Genomic DNA, 21,986 nt, shown 5'->3' with positions numbered 1-21,986 from the left:
AAGATGATCTCTGGAGGCAACTGAATCAGGGTGGGCCAGCGCTACTGGTACTACTCAACCTGATGGCAACATTTAACATAGTCAACAATGAACTTCTGGCTCACCCCCTTGCTGATGCTGGTATACGTGGGACAGTCTTTGGTGGCTGATCTCATTTCTCCAGGGTTGAGGTCAAAGGGTAGCTTGGGGGAGAGGAGATCTCCATGCCACCCATTGGTGTGTGAGGTTGCAGAAGGAGTGATATTCTCCCCAATATTATGTACCCTCTTGCCCAGTTGGTCCAGAGTTTTGGGCTAGATCATCACCAGTATGCAGATGACATCCAGCTATATCTGTTGATGGGCGGCCAACCAGATGCCACCCCAGATGTATTGACCAATTGTCTGTGAGCCATGGTGGAATGGTTAAAACAGTCAACTGAAATTAAACCCATTAAAGATGGAGGTCCTGTGGCTGGGGAGACTCAAGAATGGAACGCCAACTCCCAACATTGGACAACCTGCAACCAACTCCTTGCACTAACCATCTAAAGTTTGAGTGTGATCCTGGATGCTTCTTTTTCTATGGAGGCCAGGTCACAAATGTGGCCAAGTTTTTTCAATTGACTTCAACCAAGCATAGTGGTCCATGCAATGGTCACCTCCAGAGTAGACTACTGTAACTCACTTTACTCAGGACTGCCCTTGAAACTGTTTTGAAAACTCCAGCTGGTCCAGAATATGGCGGCCTGGGTCCTTACAGGGATGCCGTGAGGAGCACATATGGAAACAGTGATTCATCAGCTGCACTGGCTCCAGATAGAGTACCAGATCAAGTTTAAGGTTTGGGTGTTAACCTTTAAAGCACTAAACAGTCTGGGGCCTATGTATCAGTGAGACTACTTCTCTTAATATATTCTCAATGGGAATCACATTCAACAAATAACAAATTACTGATTGTCTCCAGCCCCCCAAAAATCCAGCTGTCCTCAACCAGAACCAGAGCCTTTTCTGCTCTGATCCCAGCCTGGTGTAATGCTTTTTCAATTGAAATTCAAACCCAGTGGGACATGTCAATTTCACAGGACCTGTTTTAAACAACTTGTTTCATAAATCAGGTTGTTTAATTTATAGCTTTTATCGTTGTAAACTGCTGCTTAGGTTTTAGTGATTTTAGTGTTTTATGCTGTCGATTTGCTGTTCGATTCAACAGCCATATTGTGAGCCGCCTTGAGCCCTTCGGGGATAAGGCGGCCTATAAGTTTAATAAAATAAATAAATAAATAAATAAATAAACAAACAAACAAACAAACAAACAAACAAACAAACAAACAAACAAACAAACAAACAAACAAACAAAACTGAGTTGTTTCACCAAGCCTCTGGTTGAGGGCAGAGATAGTCCTTAATCCAACTCAGCTGGCCTCCCTTTCTCTCCCCCCCTTACCCCAGTTAGATTTATATTGTTGCTTAGGCACTTAAATTGGAAACTGGTTTTAAATTGTAAATGTATACCTTGTATTGTTTTGATTGCTCACTGAATGACATGAACTGCCCTAAGCCCGTCTTGATGGGAAAAGGTGGTCCAAAAATCTCAATAATAATAACAAGAACAACAACAGCAACACTCACCATCACCATGATCAGAGTTAAATCTTTTAGCTTTAGTATTTTATCCTCACTGTTCACTGTTCTTTTGTGAATATTCTTGCACTTTAATTATATTTTGTGGTGTCTTTGAATTTCAGGAGGCTTCCATCTGGATCCAGTACTTTAGCCTCCATTGACTGCACCTGCCAGATCAATAGTTTTTGAAAGTCACCTTGTGTGCCTTCCACCTTGCAAGGTCTTGATCTCAATCTCAGGATTGTAATTGTAAGAAAGCACATCAGAAGAAATAATTGCTCATGCACACAATGAAGTTTATTATTCCTGGGGTTTGGGGAATTCAGATGCGTCAAGGACAATGTCCCAGATGGAATCAAGTGGCTTTTAAAATCTCTTCCCTCACAGATTCTGAAAGCAGAGAATCATTCCTAACATTGCAGGTATGTTAGCTAATTTAGAACAAGATGTTTCTATGCAAATGTTGGTACTTGAAGCTGTTTCCTCACCAAAATAATAATTATAATAATAATAACTTTTTTTCCCATCATTTGAGTGGAATATGTATGAGTTGACAACGGGAAAGTTCAAATTTGCAGACCAGCAAGATTTTTGAGCTGTGCTAAATACATATTTGTTCACCATGCTAAAGTGCTAAGCTTTCTTAAGATCTTCATCCATTAGTATCCTCTTTCACCAGAAGAAGCACTTTCACCAGAAGAACTTTGAATCCATACAGAGCACCGACTTACTAAAAGTTTAAGAAATACATTGCAAGTTTGTTCACCTTGAATGCACACATTGTAAATTATCAGATCTAGACTTCTACCAATTAAGTTATTCTGTTTCAATAGTTATCATCTGAAGAAATTTTGTGGAACTTGTGTTGATTTTTTACACAGTAACATACATGGTTTATGTTTTGTCAGGTTGCCTGAAAGACATAGTTCAGTTGCTGTAGACAATTATGAAGAAACTGTCTATATGTTTAGCCATATTTATTATTAAGTCTAGTTATTCCAAATCACACAGGATTTCATCAGAGATATGAGGACATCTTTTAATGGTGAAGTGAGATTTATATATGGAGCCATCCCTCCATGGGTATATTCCCAACCTTGATTTAGAATCATGTCTATATGTATACAAGCATATATTTGGGGTAATAGTGAGGTTGTGTGTATGTGTGGGTGAAAAAGATGGAGAGAGAGATTTGTAAGTTATTCAATCAGTCTTTATTGGATGAGAGTGAAAATGAAAGGCAAAAAGAAGATGCACATTTCAATATGCAGTTTAAAGAAATTTTTAAAAATCTTTTAACTTAGCTGCACAGAGCTGAGGAGGCTGAGTGAGGAGAGGTGATATGTTGAGGAGAGCTCTGGACTGAGTCACCAAAAGAGACAAGAATATGTTAGGAAAATTGAGGAGGAAGACGTTAAGAGCGTGAGTGCCCATAGTTTGCCTAGTCCTTAAGCACATATATTATCAAGAGTGACAGGGGTAGTGGACAGTCCTAGAATGAAAATTGAACCTAGAATAGAGAGCTAAAAGAAATCGTTGTATCTGTTTAATTTAAGTGCTTGTCTTTCCTCAGCAGGAATAAGATTGTTCTCCCTTGAGTTACTCGGAGAAATGCTAATGGGGCCAGGGGATGAATTTATCCTGATTATTTGGTTGCTTTATATATTATCTTGGATGTTCATTGAGTAGACTGAAATGGCAGGTTATTGTGTCACAAGTACTAGTGGTCCTTCTGGTTTGGATATGTGGAGATCTCCTGGAATCTCAAGACTAGCGCTGGGTAGAGAGCATCTTTCAAAAGCTAAGAAGGTCTGTGCCTGTGGGAGATCTTTATGTCACCTTAACTTCCAAGTAGAAGAAAAGTGTGTGCATGTGTGAAAAGTGTCATCAAGTTGCAGACAACTTATGGCAACACAGTAGCATTTTCAAGGCAAGAAATTAAGAGAGACAGTTTGCCATTGCCTTCCTCTGCATGATGACCCTGGTATTCCGTGATGGTCTCCAAGTGCTAACTAAGGCTGATGCTGCCTAACTACACTACACTTGATCTTAGCCGATAGGCCAAGACGCGGTATGAGGGCGATCTGGCTGCGACATCTGTCACCCCATTGATCACCAGGGTTGAGTCGGCTGATCTGGCTGGCTAGGCGGGTGTCCCCTACCTCCCTCACCATTCCATGTGTGTCCCTCCTGAAGCTGCATGCTCAGTGGAAGAGGATGACCATCCCAGATAAAAGGAGTGTACCTTTCTTCGGTCAAGGGTATACGATAGCTGCGCTCCCCTGCTAGAACCTCTGTAATGTATTGTATGGTTTTAAGAGTCTGCAGCTGTTGCACTGTAATTGGTAATTAGTAAGTGTGTTATATTGAGCACAGCTGCAGAGTGATTTTAAGCTATGTGTGAGTAGCAGCTATGGAATAAAGTACTATGTTTTGTTCCTCCGACTCCTGTTTCTTGAGACATGACAATTGGCTTTTACTTCAGGATAAACTTAAGGACAGAAGTCCCCTATAGCAAGTTTAATAGTGAAGCAAAAAAAAGGACTGTGAGTAAATTATGGCCTTTCAAGGGCAGCTGGAACAGTTTAATTTGGAGTTTCCTTTGAAGTGGCAGAGTTATGAGGCCCGATTGGAATTTTATCTTCTGGCAAATGGCATAACAGACCCAGAAAGGAAAAGAGCCGTGTTTTTGAGCCTCTGTGGTGAAGGGGTGTTTGACTATAGCCTCCCAGCATTGATAAGCGCCAAGAGACTTATCAGCTTAACACCGCTTGTAGAAATACTTGACTGCATTAAGGAACCATTTCCTGATTCCCCAAACCGTCAGAAATAGCTAAGAGCGGAGTGTTTTTTTATAAACGTGATCAGGAGGGGACTGAAAGCATTGCAGATTATGTTGCAGTCTTCTGGCCAGTTGGCAACAACAATGTAATTTCTCCAATTTGGAAGAAATCGTTAAGGGGATACCGTCTGGTCTGTGAAAGCCTGAGAGAGGCACCATTGCAAAGTTGCTGCTGGCAAAAGACAGATCTTGACTTTTCAAACGGGAATACAAGAAGCCTTGAATTTTGAACTTGCTGCAGCCTCTACTCGGGAGGTGCGACAAGCCAGGAGCCCACAGAGATTGCAAACAGCAATGGCAGTGGGACTGTAGACCCGGGTAATGGTGAAATTCAGAGACTTCTGCAGCATGGTGCAATGAAGATAGGAAGACCACCACAACAGAGGGAGGATGTTAACAGAGAAATGTATGAGTTTCGTGGGTGGGCCCCATGAGGAGAGAAAGGTGTAAATTTAAAGAGGCACAATGTTTCCTGTTGTAAACGTTGAGGGGCATATTGGGAGAGTGTGCAGAGAAAAAACGGCATCAGGGACCAAGAAGACATGCTCCCGGCTCATCTGCTACACACTCTGTGGATGCACCTGCTGCTGTCCCCATGTAGCTGGCTTGACTGGCCAACCCCGCTACATGAGCAGTGTGATGGTGAGTGTTTACGCGAGCTGATGTAATTAACTACCGTGCAAACCCGGAGATTCAAGCTGTAAGTTGTAGAGGTGACTGTGAAGATCCAGGATGTCCCTTGTGTGATGGAAGTGGATTCTGGGTCAGCATTCTCCATCGTTTCATGGGACACTTATAAAACATTTGCCCACAGGGTGATTTGGACATTCAATCTTGTGACTTACCACTCACGGATTATCAAAGGACATAGGGTACCTGTGGTTGGCATGTGTAATGTCCATGTAAAAATATCATATGTTTGATGGATGTTTCGAAATTGTTAATAGTGGAAGGAAGGCGGACGAAATTTCAAGGTTGGACTCGGTTCGGAGGTTGGGAATCGCAATTACTGGAATTCATGAGGTTAGCAAGTTAACATGGGAGGTGCTAGTGGAAGAATTTAAGAGTGTGTTTGCTGAGGGACTGGGGCAGTGCATAAGGGTCCATTCATATCATTGTATCTTGATCCTTCAGTACCCCTAATACGCCTAAAATCACGCAGTATTCCATTTTGCTTTGCTTCTAAAGTGGATGCAGAACTAGATCGGTTATTGGAACAGGGAATATTGGAGCCAGTGGTAAATGCAAAGTGGGAAACTCCAATTGTGACCCCCCTGAAGGCCACAATGGGGATGTGCGCATTTGTGCTGATTATAAGTGCACAATCATCAAGGCATTGCAGAAACATCCGCACTCCAGTGCCAGTTGTCAGTCAGTTGTTGAAGTACATTGGCAGGGGGAAAGGTTCTTGCAAAATTAGATCTAGCGCAGGCATACCAACAGCTGGAAGTGGATGATGCCACTGCAGAAGCCCAGACGATAGTGACTCACAGGGGGGCATTCAGAGTAAAGCGGCTGCAATTTGGAGTGAGTGTAGCTCCTGGGATTTTCCAGAGTTTGATGGAAGAAATATTAAGAAACTTGCCGGGAGTCATACCGTATTTTGATGATGTCTTGACAGTGGGTGAAGCTGAGGAGGAACTGATGACACTGGTACAGAAAGTACTGCAGTGCTTCTCAGATGTAGGGTTGCACGTGAAGCGCAAAAAATGTGTGTTTGGAGTAGCGCAAGTAGAGTTTTTGGGATACATGGTAGATGCAAGGGGAATCCATCCGACATCAGCAAAAGTGAGGGCCATCCAGGACGCCCCAGCACCACAGTCAAAGCAAGAGTTACAGGCATTTTTGGGATTGCTAAATTTTTACCATTCATTCTAAAAGCATAAGGCCACAGTGGCGGAGCCACTGCACCGTTTATTAGATAAGTTACAGTGTGGCAGTGGACAAGTCAGCATGAGAAGGCATTCCGAGATGTCAAAAGATTGTTGTCATCAGAAAGTGTATTGGTTCATTTTGATGAGAGGAAGCCATTGATTTTGACGTGCGATGCCTCCCCGTGTGGAGTTGGAGCAGTGTTGAGCCATCAATTGGAGGATATGCGGGAAGCTCCAATTGCGTATTATTCTAGGACGTTGTCTGCAACGGAGCGTAATTATGCGCAAATAGATAAGGAGGCATTAGCAATAGTGGCTGGGGTTAAGAAGTTTCATGATTATGTGTATGGGCGACCATTTGTGATTGTTACAGACCATAAGCCGCTGTTGGGATTATTTTCCTCAGAGCGCCAGACACCACAGATATTGTCCCCTAGAATGCTGCGGTGGGCAATGTTTCTGAATGCATATGATTATGTCTTGCAGCACCAGTCGGGAAAGAAAATTGGGCATGTAGATGCGTTGAGTCGCTTGCCAGTACAAAGGGAGGAGGAAGATCACTCCCCACTTTTGGAGGTTTTGATGTTGGAATCATTATCAGAGCCTCCAGTGCAAGCGGCAGAAATAGCAGAGAGTGCCAGGTCCAACAGTAGATCAGGAACCCCAGGTCCTTGAGGAATCTAGGGCGTTAAGGGGGCAGATGGAGCTGCAGGATGAGGAAGCAGTAAATAGTCCAATTGTCCCCGAGGAACCTGGGGCGTTAAGGGCGCAGACGGAGATGCAGGATAAGGAAACAGCAAAGGGTCCAATTGTTTTGCAGAACCAGGAACAAACACAGACTCAGGAGCCAGAGCGGGAGCTGAGACGATCGCAGCAAAAGAGAATCCTACCAGATTATTACAGGAGTTAGGGGGAAGGGGTGTAATGTATTGTATGGTTTTAAGAGTCTGCAGCTGTTGCACTGTAATTGGTAATTAGTAAGTGTGTTATATTGAGCACAGCTGCAGAGTGATTTTAAGCTATGTGTGAGTAGCAGCTATGGAATAAAGTACTATGTTTTGTTCCTCCGACTCCTGTTTCTTGAGACATGACAACCTCCAAACAAGTTCAAGCTCCATTTGTAGGAGAATGTAGGGTAGTCAAGCTTAACTTCTGAGATCTGATAAGATCAGACTAGCCTTTGCCATTCAGGTCAGGACAGTAAAGTATGACATCAGTGCAATAATAACAAATCTTTTCCCACGGCATTTCTTTTAAAAAGTAACTTCTATCATATTTTGGAAAATGTTATAGACGAAATTTGTTTCCCAGGCAAATTCCCCCAATCCACAGTTATTCATAAGCATTCCCGTATAGGCACAGCCTGGGGCTTACGCTGCAGCAAATATTAGCCTTATCTTATTATTATCAAAGCTATTTCATTAATTATCTTTATGTATATGTGTGGAAGCATAAAAGTTCAAGAACTGGGCAGTAGCAGGAGCATTAGAAATGTATTCAATCAGGCAATTAACTGGAGCTTCCAAGGTAGTTTGAGACCAGGGACCAGAAGTAGTGTTAATAGACAGGACAGTAGCTAGATTTGATGGCTACTTTAAGCACTTCTCTTAAGAATCATTTCGTGTTCATATTGGTAGCAGTATTTAGAATTCATCTCTTACATTTCCCCTCTGTGGTCATTGAATCACAGGGCTGGAATGTGCTAAAGTTTATCAAGAATGACAACAGGACTAATCCAGGACAATTCCTCAGATGAATGACCACCAGATTAATTTATGCAATTATATAAATATTCCCCTAATTTGTATTTTTTGCATTACGCTTCTGGATATTAGACAAACCACTGGGTGATACTAACACAATGGTATTTGTGGTGAAAACAATTTTAACTTTCCATAATTGTTCTCATATAAATGCCACCAATGATTAAATTCTAAAGAAAATATTTCTTCATTCCTACTTTATCAGGAAAACTTCAGAAGGAAATTCCACAGGCAACTAATACCTTGAACCCAAGAAACCTTGTGAATCATAATGAATGAAGGAAACTACTCCTCTGTAAATGAATTTATTCTTTTGGGACTCACAGATAATCCCAAAATGCAGCTGCCTCTTTTTGCATTGTTCCTGCTGGTTTATATCATTATTGTAATAGGGAATGTGGGGATGATTTTGTTAATCTGCACTGTTCCCCAGCTTCACAACCCCATGTACTTTTTCCTGGGTAATTTATCTGTTGTTGACCTCTGCTACTCTACAGTCACTGCCCCCAAAATGCTGGCTGATTTCTTAGCTGACAGTAAAAGGATATCATATAATGCCTGTGCTTTACAGCTATATTTATTTGCATTTTTTGCAGATGTAGAATGTGCATTGTTGGCTGTGATGGCCTATGATCGATACGTGGCTATCTGCAATCCATTGCTCTATACAGTCATTATGTCAAATAAGGTCTGCAAAAGGCTAATGGCTGTAGCATATATTATAGGCACGGTAGATTCAATTGCATACACCTGCTCTATATTCCAGCTTTCATTCTGCAGCTCCAACATCATCAACCATTTCTTCTGTGACATGCCTCCCCTCTTTGAGCTCTCGTGTTCTGACACCTATATCAGTGAGATTGTGGTGTTTATCTTTGATGGCTATGTTGAAGCAGGTAGCCTCGGAATTATTCTTGTTTCCTATATTTATATCTTGACTACCATTATGAGAATGCGATCTGCAGAAGGTAGACAAAAAGCCTTTTCTACCTGCACCTCCCACTTGACAATTGTCAGGATGTTCCATGGGACAGCACTCTTCATGTATCTTCAACCCAGCTCTAGCCACTCAATGGAAGAAGACAAATGGATCTCATTATTCTATGCTGTAATAATCCCTATGCTAAACCCCCTGATCTACAGTCTCAGGAACAAAGATGTAAAACATGCCCTAACAAGAGCCCTTCGTAAGATAGGGCTTCTGAAAAGGAATGATACTGTTTCAAAATAGATAGTGATACTCGGAAAGAGCACATGTGGACAATATATTGGTTTTTAAGTGATGTTCTTAAGTTGTGTTCCACGTAACCTTCTATTCCTCAAAAAATTATCAAAAGATTCCTGATTGCAAATAAGTGATGGCATACATGCTTTTCTGAAAGTCCATATGTTGTCCTCATTAGTGCACTTCCCCTATATTATATGTCGTTACAGTAAATCACTAGATGTGTCCTTGAGTGTCCAATTCATAAAAACCAAGTGTGAAAGTCATCAGTGCTGGTCAGCAGCCAGTATGTATTGCAGGTATCCTACTGAAGCCCACAGCATAAGCTACAACATGGAGATGTTCCACAGCTGAAGCGCAGACATTCATCTTTAAACATCTAGGTGGAGATGGTTCATAGCTGTATAATTTTTGGAAACCATGTTCTTGTTTTATAAGTCTGCTGTTTGAGTTGTCAATATTTATTTTTGTTTTTATTGGACTTGTAAGATTTGGGTGACTATTTTGTTAAATTTATGTGAATCCATATCAAAAATGAACAAGGCATTCACATTAATATTACCTTAACAGCCCCATTCAAGGAGGGAGGCTAATCCGCTGCTGGGAGCAGCAGGGGGCTGTACTGGTAGGGGGCAGATCCACTGGCAGGCAGCTGTCGCAGCCCTCCCACAATGATGTGTAAGCTACTGCCAGCATAGCAGGGACAGTCTGAAGGTGTGGCTGGGGGAGGAACTGATGCTAATTGTCTTCTACCCGGCCATTGCCTCTGTTATGCTGGAGGTTGAGGCTTTGGATTTATGCCACCTTTCTGGCGGCATAAGTCCTTTCAGTCCAGTGGGGGCTTTCCAGCAACAGGGAAGCTTTTTTGTGGTTTTGGCTGCCTCACACTGCCAAAAAGCCCCCTTTGGAACAGCAAGGCAGCTACACCACTGTGTCCAGAGGCCTGATCCTTGGGATGGGACTGCCCAGCGAAGATCCACCGGCCTTTTACATATCTGATGTAGCTATAGGGTGTAAAACATCACTTGTTACAGATTTTATTTCATTTTATTTTAAAAAGTAAATAAATGAACGCATTATGTATTCCAAGCAATTCTTCACCATATAAATATTTTATAGCACAAAAAAGTGTTTTTGAAGCTTTTTGAAATTTTTAGTTTCGAGATGTGGCAGCAACCATACATACATCTACAGAATTATCACTTAACTGACTGTTCATTAATCAGGAAGTTCCTTGATACCTATTACATGCAAGCTGGACCCAATTAAATTGTTTACAAAAACAGAACTGAAAGTGAATTATTAGTATAAACTGCACAATATATTATTCCCAGGATCAACAAAGCCACTGCAGAGATAATTTCCCAGGTGACATCAAGTGACTTTTAAAATCTCAATGTCTGTTCACAAATACTAAAAACAAGAACTCATACTCCAGGTAAGTTTTCTAATTTTCTGCAACAAATGACTGGAATTGCTCTTATCGAACATGGTGCTGAGACAGTTCAAATCTACTAAGACCATAAACCAGCATTCTTTGGGAGTATATAAAATTCATGCCAGTTTACAATTGCAAGATGATTAGCTTTCTTAAGTCTGGATTCCAAGAGAATTATCTTGCTGTAGAAAAAAATTGGCTAAAAAGTGCATAGCAAGCTTGTTCAATCTGGTTCTGGTGGGTTTTCCGGGTTGTGTGGCCGTGGTCTGGTGGATCTTGTTCACAGTGTGGATCTTGCTCACTGTTACACAGTATGTATCAGACGTCCCTCTGTGATACAGCTCTGAAGATACCAGCCACAGATGCAGGTGAAACGTTAGGAACAAGATCCACCTGACCACGGCCACACAGTCCAGAAAACCCACCACAACTAGTTGAATCCGGCCGTGAAAGCCTTCGACAATACATTAGTTCAATCTGATCACACAAAGGTTAGTGTGTGTGTGTTAAACTTAAATGACCATAATCAAATAATCTACCAATTAAATTATTTGTTCATTATTTCAGTAGCTGCAGCCAGTCATTCTAATCTTAAGAAATCCTGCAGCATTGGTCTTGAGTTAGATGTACATTCTCTGTATTTCAAAATGCTGCCTAACAGAAAAGGCAGTTCTGGTGCTATTAAAAAAAATTACGACACAAATGGAGAAAATACATTTATGATGAACTTGTCAACATGTTTAGGTCATTTATTTTAAATGAAAGCAGACTATTAGTTTGTCCAACTTTGGGATGAATAAGGTATAAGAATTGGGAGGTAATATAGGCAATCAGGAACTTGATCATACCGGAGATGCCTATGCAGGACAAGAACAGAGATCAGGAGCAAGGTTAGAAATATATTCTCCTGTTTGTGACATAACACCCCCACTTGCAGTAATGCTAAGAGTTCACCTGTTGGAACACAAGGATCATAAAAACAGCTTGATTGCTGAGCTTTCGGTTAACAGTTTTGAAGTTGTAATTCTCAAAACTAAATTCAATTAGGATTCTTTTGCAGCAGAAAAATATTGGCATGTGCATCCATGGCAGAGTATAGTGTTATATAAAGAGTGATAAATGCACAGTGAATTTATTGAATGTAGCTTCGGGAGGGTAGCCATGTTGGGTCTGCAGTAGAAGAGCTAGATTTGAGTCTCATAGAGCCTTAGAGAGCAATAGCATTTTGGGGGAATAAGCTTTCAGGAGTCAAAGCTCTCTTTGTCAGGTATCTGACTCTCAAAAACACATACCCCCAAAATCTTATTTGTCATTAAGATGCTACTGGACTCAAATCTAGTGGTTCGATTTAATTACACCAACTTATGTGATCAGGAAAAGTCATCTGCAATTAGGTTACTCTCTTCCTTTTCCAGTTACTGCAGCCTCATCTTGATATGATGAAATTGTGCAGCATTTGGGTTTAGTTTCACATGGAAATGCAAATTCTTGATGTCTAAAAATGGTAGTTTAAACAAGAGGCAACTCTATGAAGCATGGTTTATATTAATTGCTGTGATTAACATCTGGAGAAGTAAGGGTATGGGGAGGGTCAGCACCTCTGTGAGGTAGGTGCCACCTTCCAAAGCAGCCATATTCTCCAAGGAAACAGAAGTCAGCTGTAATTCTGTGAGATCTTCAACCCCCACCAATGAGGCTGCAAACCCTATCTATTGGTAGAGAGGGGTACTTTGCTGCCTCGCAGTAAGTAGAAAACAGTGCATGTGTTACAGTAGCCTATCCCATCTGATTGTGAATCACATGAAGATTGCATGGTCCTTGTGACCCATGGCATCTGCCAGACAAATCATTTTAGACAAGTATTCAAAAGAGTGTATAGTTTATCTGCCTATCAAATTCATGTTTATCCTGCACTCATGGGTCTCTCTTCCACATTTTATTCTCATAAGAATAAAAAATAGAATTAGTTTAATTTTAATGGAATATTAAGTATATAAAACATAATTAAATAGTTGAAATCAGTCTTCAAAGTGTATAGTGCAGTTTATATCAGGAAATTATAATACGATAGCAATAAATTATATTTTTGCATTATCTGCTATAGCTATCACATATCTTACAATGTGATACTAGTGCAACAATGATAATGGTATAAATGAACTTGGTTTTTAAAAAATTGTTCTCACAGGAAAGCTATACTGAATGAAATTCTAAGAAAAAAATGTTTCTATCCTTGTTAGGAAAACCTCAGAAGGACATTGCACACAAACACAACTAGAATCTGCCATGAATGATGGATAAAGGAAATAGCTCTGCTGTAACGGAATTTGTGCTTCTAGGATTGACAGATAATCCACAACTGTACCTCCCTCTTTTTGTGATGTTTCTATTCATTTATGTCATCACTGTAATAGGGAATCTTGGGATGATTATGTTAATTTGTACTCAGTCCCAGCTTCACAACCCCATGTATTTTTTCCTGGGAAACTTGTCTTTCCTTGACCTCTGCAACTCCTCAGTTATTGTTCCCAAAATGCTGGCTGGCTTTGTATCTGAGAGTAAAGGGATTTCATACAGTGCCTGTGTTCTCCAGCTATTTTTATTTATTGTCTTTTCAGATATGGAGTGTATTTTGTTAGGTCTAATGGCCTATGACCGTTATGTGGCTATTTGCAATCCACTGCTTTATACAGTCATTATGTCCAAGAAGGTTTGCAAACAACTGATGGCTGTAGTATACATTGTAGGAACCATGGATTCAATTGCATACACCTACTGCACTTTCCGACTTTCATTCTGCAACTCTAACATAATCAATCACTTCTTCTGTGACATTCCTCCCCTAGTAGAGCTCTCATGCTCTGATACCCATTTTAGTGAGATTGTGATGTTCATCCTTGTTGCTTATGTTGAAGCAGGCAGCATTGGAATGATTCTAGTTTCTTATGGGTATATCTTGAACACCATTCTGAGAATGCGCTCTGCTGAAAGCAGACGTAAAGCCTTTTCCACTTGTGCCTCCCACTTGACAGCTGTAGGGATATTCCATGGAACAGTACTCTTCATGTATCTTCGACCAAGCTCTAGCTATTCAATGGACCAAGACAAATGGGCCTCAGTTTTCTATACAATAATAATCCCAATGCTTAATCCTCTGATTTATAGTCTCAGAAATAAAGATGTGAAACACGCCCTGATAAAAATACTTGGTCACATGTGTCTTTTGAAAGGAAGCGAAATGGTTTCAAAATAGCCAGTGATACAAAGAAAGAGAAAGAGTGCATGTGTGGAAAATATATAGTTATATACGTTTGAAATGAAATTTCCTGAGTATGCTTCAGAAATGTTTCCCATAATCATAGCAGTGCCAGCCTCCACGTAGGCTCTGGGGATCTTGTGAAATTACAGCTCATCTTCAAAGATCAGTTCCTCTGGAGAAAATGGATGCTTTAGAGGGTGGAATCTATGGCATTGTGTCCCACTGAGGTCCCTGTCCTCCCCAGGCTCCACCCCCAAATTTCCAGAAATTTCCTATCCTGGAAATGAGAACTTTAGCCCCCTTCCCCCTTCAGTGGTCAAGGGGGACCTGGCATCTTACACAATCCCCAACTGTAAAATCAGGAGTGGAGCTTATATTTCCTAGAAAGTCAGAGTGCCCAGTATTAACAATGTTTTCTTTCTATGAACAGTCTCAGAAAACCACTTGGCATGTACTAGCACACATTTAGTTAACAAAGCATAACTGTGAAACCCAACAGGCCTGGCTAGAACATGGTGTGCATTATGTGTGTCCTGTTGCAGTCCCCAGACTCCTCAACCATAGAAAGGGATACCATGATTGATGTGCATGGATTCTTTGTCAGAGATATCAAATGCAGAAGGCTCTACAGAGGTAGAACATTTGAAAATTCTTTTCTTGTATAATTTGTAGAAGAAGAAGAAGAAGAAGAAGAAGAAGAAGAAGAAGAAGAGTTTGGATTTATATCCCCCCTTTCTCTCCTGCAGGAGACTCAAAGGGGCGTACAATCTCCTTACCCTTCCCCCCTCACAACAAACACACCTGTGAGGTGGATGGGGCTGAGAGAGCTCAGAAGAGCTATGACTAGCCCAAGGTCATCCAGCAGGCGTGTGTGGGAGTGTACAGGCTAATCTGAATTCCCCAGATAAGCCTCCACAGTTCAGGCGGCAGAGCTGGGAATCAAACCCAGTTCCTCCAGATTAGATACATGAGCTCTTTACCTCCTACGCCACTGCTGCTTCTACACTGAATGTTGCTATTTTTGCTATTTTCACTAAACCTGCAAAAAATTTTGCATGATAACATTTTGTGTTTCTGTTTTATATACCATCATAAGAATGTTTAGTAATATGGCAATGTAAAAACGAGAATAAATTAATACACAAATAAAATCATTGGCTGCATGCATGCAACACAGTGCCTTTACCAGTTTGTCAATGTGCGGAAATGAAATACCTGTACATTTTGCATTTTGAAAATAATAAACATGTTTGGTGAGGACACATTTTACGTCTCAATGTTTTAAAAAGATTAACTGAACATCTTAAAGTGAAATGCATGTGTCTGAATTTCCTATCTTATATTTGTGAAATGCATGTGTCTGAATTTCTTATCACTAGATTTGTACTTGTTTTTCATGTTTTTTGTCATATAGACCATTGCTGCTATTTTGATCACAAGGAATAAGAATCTGTAAAAGGGTCAACAGAAGCCTTTTAGAGGAGAATACTATGGAAATAGAATTCTGCAGTAGGGGAAACCAATATACATAATTCAAAAGCTCACACAGTCCTGTGTTGTCTAAACATTATTGCTTCATCAGTTTTTTCTGACCACCAAGACTGGATCTATCTTTAGGCAGAATACACATAATGTTTTAGATCCAATTCTGTGATCGGATTAGCTCCCTCAGTGTGTGATTGAAGTCTCATACATCCATTGAAGTCAATGGACTTAGATGGGATGATACAAAAAGTAGGAATGTGGGACCCTATAAGGAATGAAGATAGGGGGATCAGAAAGAAAGAGCCTAATTACACCATGGGTGTCAAACATATGGCCCCTTGAGGGATCATCTGGCCTGAGCTTTCCAAGCTCTGGTCAGGCTGAGCCCAGTGTTCAACTGGGGGCTCTGCAGACCACCTGGACTTTGGAAGTGGTGCATACAACTCAATGCTTGCCCCAGATCAGGCTGAGCCCACAGTTCAACAGTTCACAGTTCACAGTATATTGGCTGCCTGTGTGTCATTAGTGTCAGTGACACAAGACAGTTGCTTTGCATCAGACAGCCATAGGCTCATGGTCTGGCTTTTCCAAAACCTATTCTATCTGTTTGCATTCCCCGCCTATATAAGGGAGTTGAAAGTATGTTACCAGCATATGTATCTAAGGATTTTCTACTGGTTATCTGGCTTCAAACATATCATTTTCCTTCAATCTCTGCTAAAGTAAAAGTGAGAAGGAAGGAAGGAAGGAAGGAAGGAAGGAAGGAAGGAAGGAAGGAAGGAAGGAAGGAAGGAAGGAAGGAAGGAAGGAAGGAAGGAAGGAAGGAAGGAAGGAAGGAAGGAAGGAAGGAAGGAAGTTCGATCATGGGACAAGCTGAAGTGACATGGGGCAAAAGTAAAGTGAAGTTTCTTTGAGTACTTCTGTTGTTGATGAGTAACAGCCACTATTACATTCACCAATCATGCTGCCACAAAAACAACAACAATCTTCCGAGTCACCATCCAAATCTATAGTTAGTATCCTTGTGACATGTAAGATAGATAAGTGGATATCAATTAGCCATGGAACCCACTGAACACAAGAACAGCAGATCTATTTTCTCTTCCTAAACAGTCCCAATGAATGTTGTGGTAGAAACAATTAAGGGGCCATTCTTCATGCAGGAATTCACCATGGGCTTATCTGTATCTCAATATTTTGGCAGAATCTGTAAGAGTTATTCACTGGTGCCCTGGTGACTTTCATGGATGGGAACTGCAGCACCAATTTGAAAGTAGCATATGGACCCACAAAGGTGTAGCCCCCATCTCCTATTAGCTCCCATTGGAAACAATGGGGGATGGGGGCACCCACTTTGGGAGTCCATAACTTTAGACCTCCTAAACCAAACCGCACCAAACTTGGATGGTATCATCAGGAGAGTCTCCCAAACAAACTCTGAAATTGTGGTGCTGCTAGCCTTAAAACTGCGCCCCCTGAAGGCCAAACACTGAAAAATGCTTTAAAACTACAAAAAAACACAAACAGGGCAGAGCTTCGGACATGTAATGGGGGGGTTAAACTCGGGAACCCTCCCCCCATTACCTACATCCTTTTTGACAACACACTAAACAGACAGGAAGCCCTAGACATCTGTTTCATGCAAACAGTCCCCATATTGAAATGTTATGGGAATGAAAGCAGAGTAATCAATCATAAACACCAAAATATATTATTCCCAGAATCCACACAGGTGCATCAGGGATGGAGTCCCCAGTGATACCAACTAACTCTTAAGATCTCTTCTCATGCTTACAGATTGTGAAAGCAGGGAGAGAAACTACTCACTAGATGACAGGTAAGTATGTTCATTTAGAAAATGAAGATTCGCTCATGGGGCGCTACTTGAGGCCGACGTGCATGTTTTCCTGCTATAAATAAGCTATTTGCAGTAATTTCACTGTGATTTCCATGTGGGATGCCATTGAGAAGGAGCACGTTAAGGCACAGACGAAAAGGAATATTAAAATTTGCTTAACTCATATTGGTCTAAACCTCCGTTCCTCACTTCACACCCCACTTACTCCAGGAGACAGCAAGGCCCAAAGCTGGGCAAGTCACCTGTCAAGTTGCATCAGGGTGTGTGCTTGGTGGAGTCTACTCAGGAGTCAGCCAGTTTGAAAAAGCCCAGCCATCTGTCAGTGTCATGCTCAGTAACAGAAACCAACCAACCTAAGCTCCTACCAGAGACAACCCTAGGGAGCTCTGACATTAGGGCAGGGAGAACAGGTAGCACTGCCCTTCCTAGAGGAGGTCAGACAGGGCAGCCAGGTATTTAAAGAACTCCAGGAGGAAAAGCCAGACCCATTCCAAGGCAGGTGGGAATAGGTGCATGGTCAAACAGAGTGGGGAAATTGTGTGGACAGAAATCCTCTCCTCTTTCTCTATTCTGAAGCTGTCTCTTGGGACACTTGCCCAACTGAAAGTAACTCTGGAATTGGAGGACGAGGAGCGCTAGACTCAAACAATTCCAAAGTGTTAACCTTCTCAAGTCCTAATACTACAAAGGACAATTTATACAGAACATGAATCCAACATAGAATACAAATTAAACATATAATGTATTCCTAGTTTGTTCAATTTGTTGCAAAAAAAAATCCCTTAAATTACTGAAAAAAAATTACTGACTGCCTGTGCTACATCTTGCCTCACTATTGAAACAATTCTGTTTCTTTTGTTGTTGTCATTCCCTGAATAGAACACTTTGTAATTTTCTGGCTGAAAATGTTCTAACCCAATCAACTTTAGTTACTCTTAGGATTGAAGTGTTTAAATTTACTATTTCTCATTTACAATTTCAAGCTTACCTTGATTTATGCTTCTCATAATCCATGTTCCTATTATATGTATTTTGCATCTATTCATGTCAACAACTAAATGTCCTTTCAGCTTTAGTCCAGGCAAATCATTAAGAATAACACTACTTGTAGTTGTCCTCCACTCTTCTTCAGAAGCTATCGTCTGGCCTGAGGGAACCACTGTCCAGCACTACATCTTTTTCATTTTGTATTGTCTCATCACAGGGTTTTCAAAGTAAAGGTTAGTCAGAAGTGGTTTACCATTGCTGCCTTCTGCACAGTACTAACCAGGACATGGTGGCATTGCCACTGTCTAAGAAAGATCCTCTACCTGAGTCACCTTCCACTACTGCCGCTGCCCAGAAGCTAGCCTTTAAGGATTCTTCAGCCCCCATCACCACTGGAACTGTCTGTTCTTTTCGGTTGATGTGGCCATTGATCCCTGAAAGGGGTGGGCACAGCATTGTTGGACAGTTGATGGTACATATGTTATACTAGCTTTCCATATCTGGTATTGAACCACATACTATATGGAGGAGTAATGTAATACAGTTTCAAATTAGATATTATATGGCCCTTTCTGCACGGGTGATATACAGCGGCCCGGGATGGCAAAAACGCCGTCCCTGGGCTGCTGTTCGCACAGGAGGCACTGCTGCATCGCAGCAGCACCGTCCTGGCCACCCAGGAGTGGCGTGAAGCCGTCACTTTTAACCTCACTCAACAAGCTAGGTTTTTGCAAAGCGGCGTCTTCCCATCAGCACAATGCGAACCGCACCGCTGGGAAGACACCAGCATCGCTCTGGAGGGCTGCAGAGACCCACCCACGCTGCCCTCCAGAGCGACGCTGGACATGAGGGTCAGTGGAGGGGGCTGACCGAGAGGCGGCTCCGGTCTCTGGCTGGCGGGGAAGTGGGGGCCACTCACACGCTAGCATGCGAATGGTCCCCGAACCTCCACCGGCATAAATTATGCCGGTGGAGGCTCGTTTCCGCGCATGTGCGGAAAGGGCCTATGTTCCAAGACCTAACAAGACACTGTGATGTGGCATCCACGCACGGGTCAGTAATGACACAGTGCCTGCACAGGGACTACCTTTATCTTTAAAATCTAACAATAATATAATTACTTTCAGAGTGTTCCTAGTGTATCTTTCAGGAAAGAAATAGTGTGCAAGTGAAATATATGGTAATAAATTATATTTTTGTTTAAGTGTTTTAAATGTACTACAAGGTGACTTTAGTGGAGTGTGGTTTTGTAACATAAATGATCTACATTTTTCAGACCGCTCTCACGTAAAAGGCACACTGAATGAAACTCCCAAAGAATATATTTCTCCACTGATTACAGGAGAGAACGAGAAAGAAAATTGACATGACAACAGCTAAAACTGTGGATCCAGTTTTCATCATGAGTGATGTGGATAAAGGAAATAACTCAGTCATAACTGAATTCATTCTTATGGGAATCACAGATGAACCCCAAATGAAACTGCCTTTTTGTAATGTTCATGGTTATCACTGGCGTTCCTGCCTAGGGACATGGGGTACCCCTTGTCCCCGGGCGCATCGATTGAGGTCACATGGGGGGCGCCAAAACATCCTCCTACACAGCCAGTGATTGAGCAAGCCCTAGAAAGCAGGCACTGAACCAGCTGACTGCTCCCAGCGCCTATCGTAGCCCCGCCCACTCTGTACGGTGGCCTGGAGTGTCCAGGGGGCGGGAGCAGGACTGGGGAGCTCTGCCTCCCCTCCCTCTAACCCAGCATGCCTTATTTCAGAAGCCTTCTCCCTGGCAGCCGGGCGCCTGCAGGCACAGGAAAAGGCAAGCTGAGCAGGGAGCCCAGAAGCAGCAGCAGGACTGAAGATGATGCTGACGTTTGCTTGGTAAACCTTCAGATGGGGGGTGACTTGTGAGAGATTTACATGCTTAAAAATTAATTCCCACTTGAGCTGTTTCTCAGGCTAGCAGCCTACCTCATAGGGTTGGTGTGAGGACACAATTAGGAAAGAGAGTTGGTGGGGAGAAAGCCATGTATGTTTTGCTGGTGGTGGGAGGTGTTTTGTGAGCTGGTGCAAAAAATCATTGTTTGGTCATTGTGGGGGAGGGTGGTCGTCCATACCTGGGGTGGGGGTGGGGGGGCACCAAACTCAGATTTTGTCCCCGGGCTCCAGTTTGCCTAGATTCGCCCCTGCTAAGACCAAAAGCAGAGGCGGAGTTTCCACATGGACATATGAGGACTTTTGCCCCAGGTGGACCACCATTCAGTCACGTGGGGTGGAAAATTGCCCCTCCACACCTCTCCTCCTTCTCCCCTCAGTTCATCCCCGCCCTGATAGGCTGCTCCTACACACGGTGGAGCCTCCACCGGCTGAAGGAGTAGTTTGGTGGGGCCGCCACCAGGCCTGACTCTGCCAGGCTGCTTTGGACCGCCACCTAAGGTATGTGGGGCATGGGGGGCACGGGGCAGCGAAGCTCATGCCAGATTCTCAGCAGCCCAGTTTGAGTTGGGATGGGGGTGCTTTCTCCGGGCCTTCTGTGGCCTGGGGAGTTTGAAGGGAAATGGGGTGGGAAAGCTCTTGCCAGGCTCAGCAAGAGCTTCCCCACCTCCACTCACCCCAAAGCTCCCTATGCCATGGGGCAGGAAAGCTCTCACCAGGCTCTTGGTGGCCTGGAAAGCTTTGGGGTGAGCAGAGGTGGGGAAGCTCTCATCGAGCCTGGCTTTCCCACCCTGCCCCCCTAGCTGCAGAAGGCCCAGAGAAAGCACCCCCCATCCAAACTCAAGTTGGGCTGCCAAGAGCCTAGCATGAGTTTCTCTGCCCCACTGTCCAGGGAGCTTGAAGGGGGTGGGATGGGAAAGCTCTCACTGGGCTCTCTGAAGCCTGGCTTGAGATGCGGTGGGGGGCGCTTTCTCCAGGTCTTCTGTCACCCAGAGAGCTTGAAGGAGAGCAGGGTGGGGGCAGCTCCCGCCAGGCTCGCCAAAAGCTTCCCCAGCTCCGCTCATCCCAAAGCTCCCCAGGCCACCAAGAGCCTGGCAAGAGCTTCCCTGCCCCACAACCCAGGGAGCTTTGGGGTGAGCAGAGGTGGGGAAGATCCTGCTAAGCCTGGTGGGAGCTACCCCTACCCTGCCCTCTTCAAGCTCCCAGGACCCCAGAGGGCCTGGCGAGATCTGCCCCCACCCCCTTGCCACCTTTCCCCACCCCTAGTCACCCCTTGACACCCTCTCCAACCTCTTCCCACCCTCCACCACCACTACCCATCCCTTCCCATTTCCCCCACCCCTAGCCACCCTTCCCATCTGTCCCACCCCTAGCCATCCCTTGCCGCCTTCCCCCACCCCTAGCCACCCTTCCCATCTCTCCCACCCTTAGCCAACCCTTGCCACCTTCTCCAATCCCTACCCCCCCCCCCCCCCCCCCCCCCCCCCCCCCCCCCCCCCCCCCCCCCCCCCCCCCCCCCCCCCCCCCTTCCCCCCCCCCCCCCCCCCCCCCCCCCCCCCCCCCCCCCCCCCCCCCCCCCCCCCCCCCCCCCCCCCCCCCCCCCCCCCCCCCCCCCCCCCCCCCCCCCCCCCCCCCCCCCCCCCCCCCCCCCCCCCACCCCCCCCCCCCCCCTCCCCCCCCCCCCCCCACCCCCCCCCCCCCCCACCCCCCCCCCCCCCC

The 21,986-nt window shown here is 43.7% G+C and overlaps 2 protein-coding genes across 3 annotated transcripts; both read left to right on the top strand.

Moving 5' to 3' along the window:
• Nucleotides 1-8,354: 8,354 nt before the first annotated feature.
• Nucleotides 8,355-9,864, top strand: LOC125427505 (olfactory receptor 1019-like). Of its 2 annotated transcripts, XM_048487019.1 has the most exons (2): nucleotides 8,355-9,280; nucleotides 9,852-9,864. In XM_048487019.1, exons 1-2 carry the CDS (start codon nucleotides 8,355-8,357, stop codon nucleotides 9,862-9,864), a joined length of 939 nt encoding a protein of 312 aa, XP_048342976.1. The 2 variants fall into 2 exon arrangements, with proteins under 2 accessions (XP_048342976.1, XP_048342975.1); XM_048487018.1 differs by lacking the exon at nucleotides 9,852-9,864 and having other exon boundaries at nucleotides 8,355-9,314.
• Nucleotides 9,865-13,036: 3,172 nt separating this feature from the next.
• Nucleotides 13,037-13,999, top strand: LOC125426262 (olfactory receptor 1019-like). The gene has a single exon (XM_048484523.1). It carries the CDS (start codon nucleotides 13,037-13,039, stop codon nucleotides 13,997-13,999), a length of 963 nt encoding a protein of 320 aa, XP_048340480.1.
• The last annotated feature ends 7,987 nt before the right edge of the window (nucleotides 14,000-21,986 follow it).

The sequence above is a fragment of the Sphaerodactylus townsendi genome, linkage group LG02 (assembly GCF_021028975.2).
Source record: "Sphaerodactylus townsendi isolate TG3544 linkage group LG02, MPM_Stown_v2.3, whole genome shotgun sequence".
Lineage (NCBI taxonomy): Eukaryota > Metazoa > Chordata > Lepidosauria > Squamata > Sphaerodactylidae > Sphaerodactylus > Sphaerodactylus townsendi.
Note: the sequence above shows the minus strand (reverse complement) of the source record. Positions and strands in the feature narration are given on the sequence as shown.

Excerpts from the sequence above, each read along its gene's own strand:
- LOC125426262 (XM_048484523.1), top strand. The coding sequence starts at position 13,037 with ATGATGGATAAAGGAAATAGCTCTGCTGTAACGGAATTTGTGCTTCTA.
- LOC125427505 (XM_048487018.1), top strand. The coding sequence starts at position 8,355 with ATGAATGAAGGAAACTACTCCTCTGTAAATGAATTTATTCTTTTGGGA.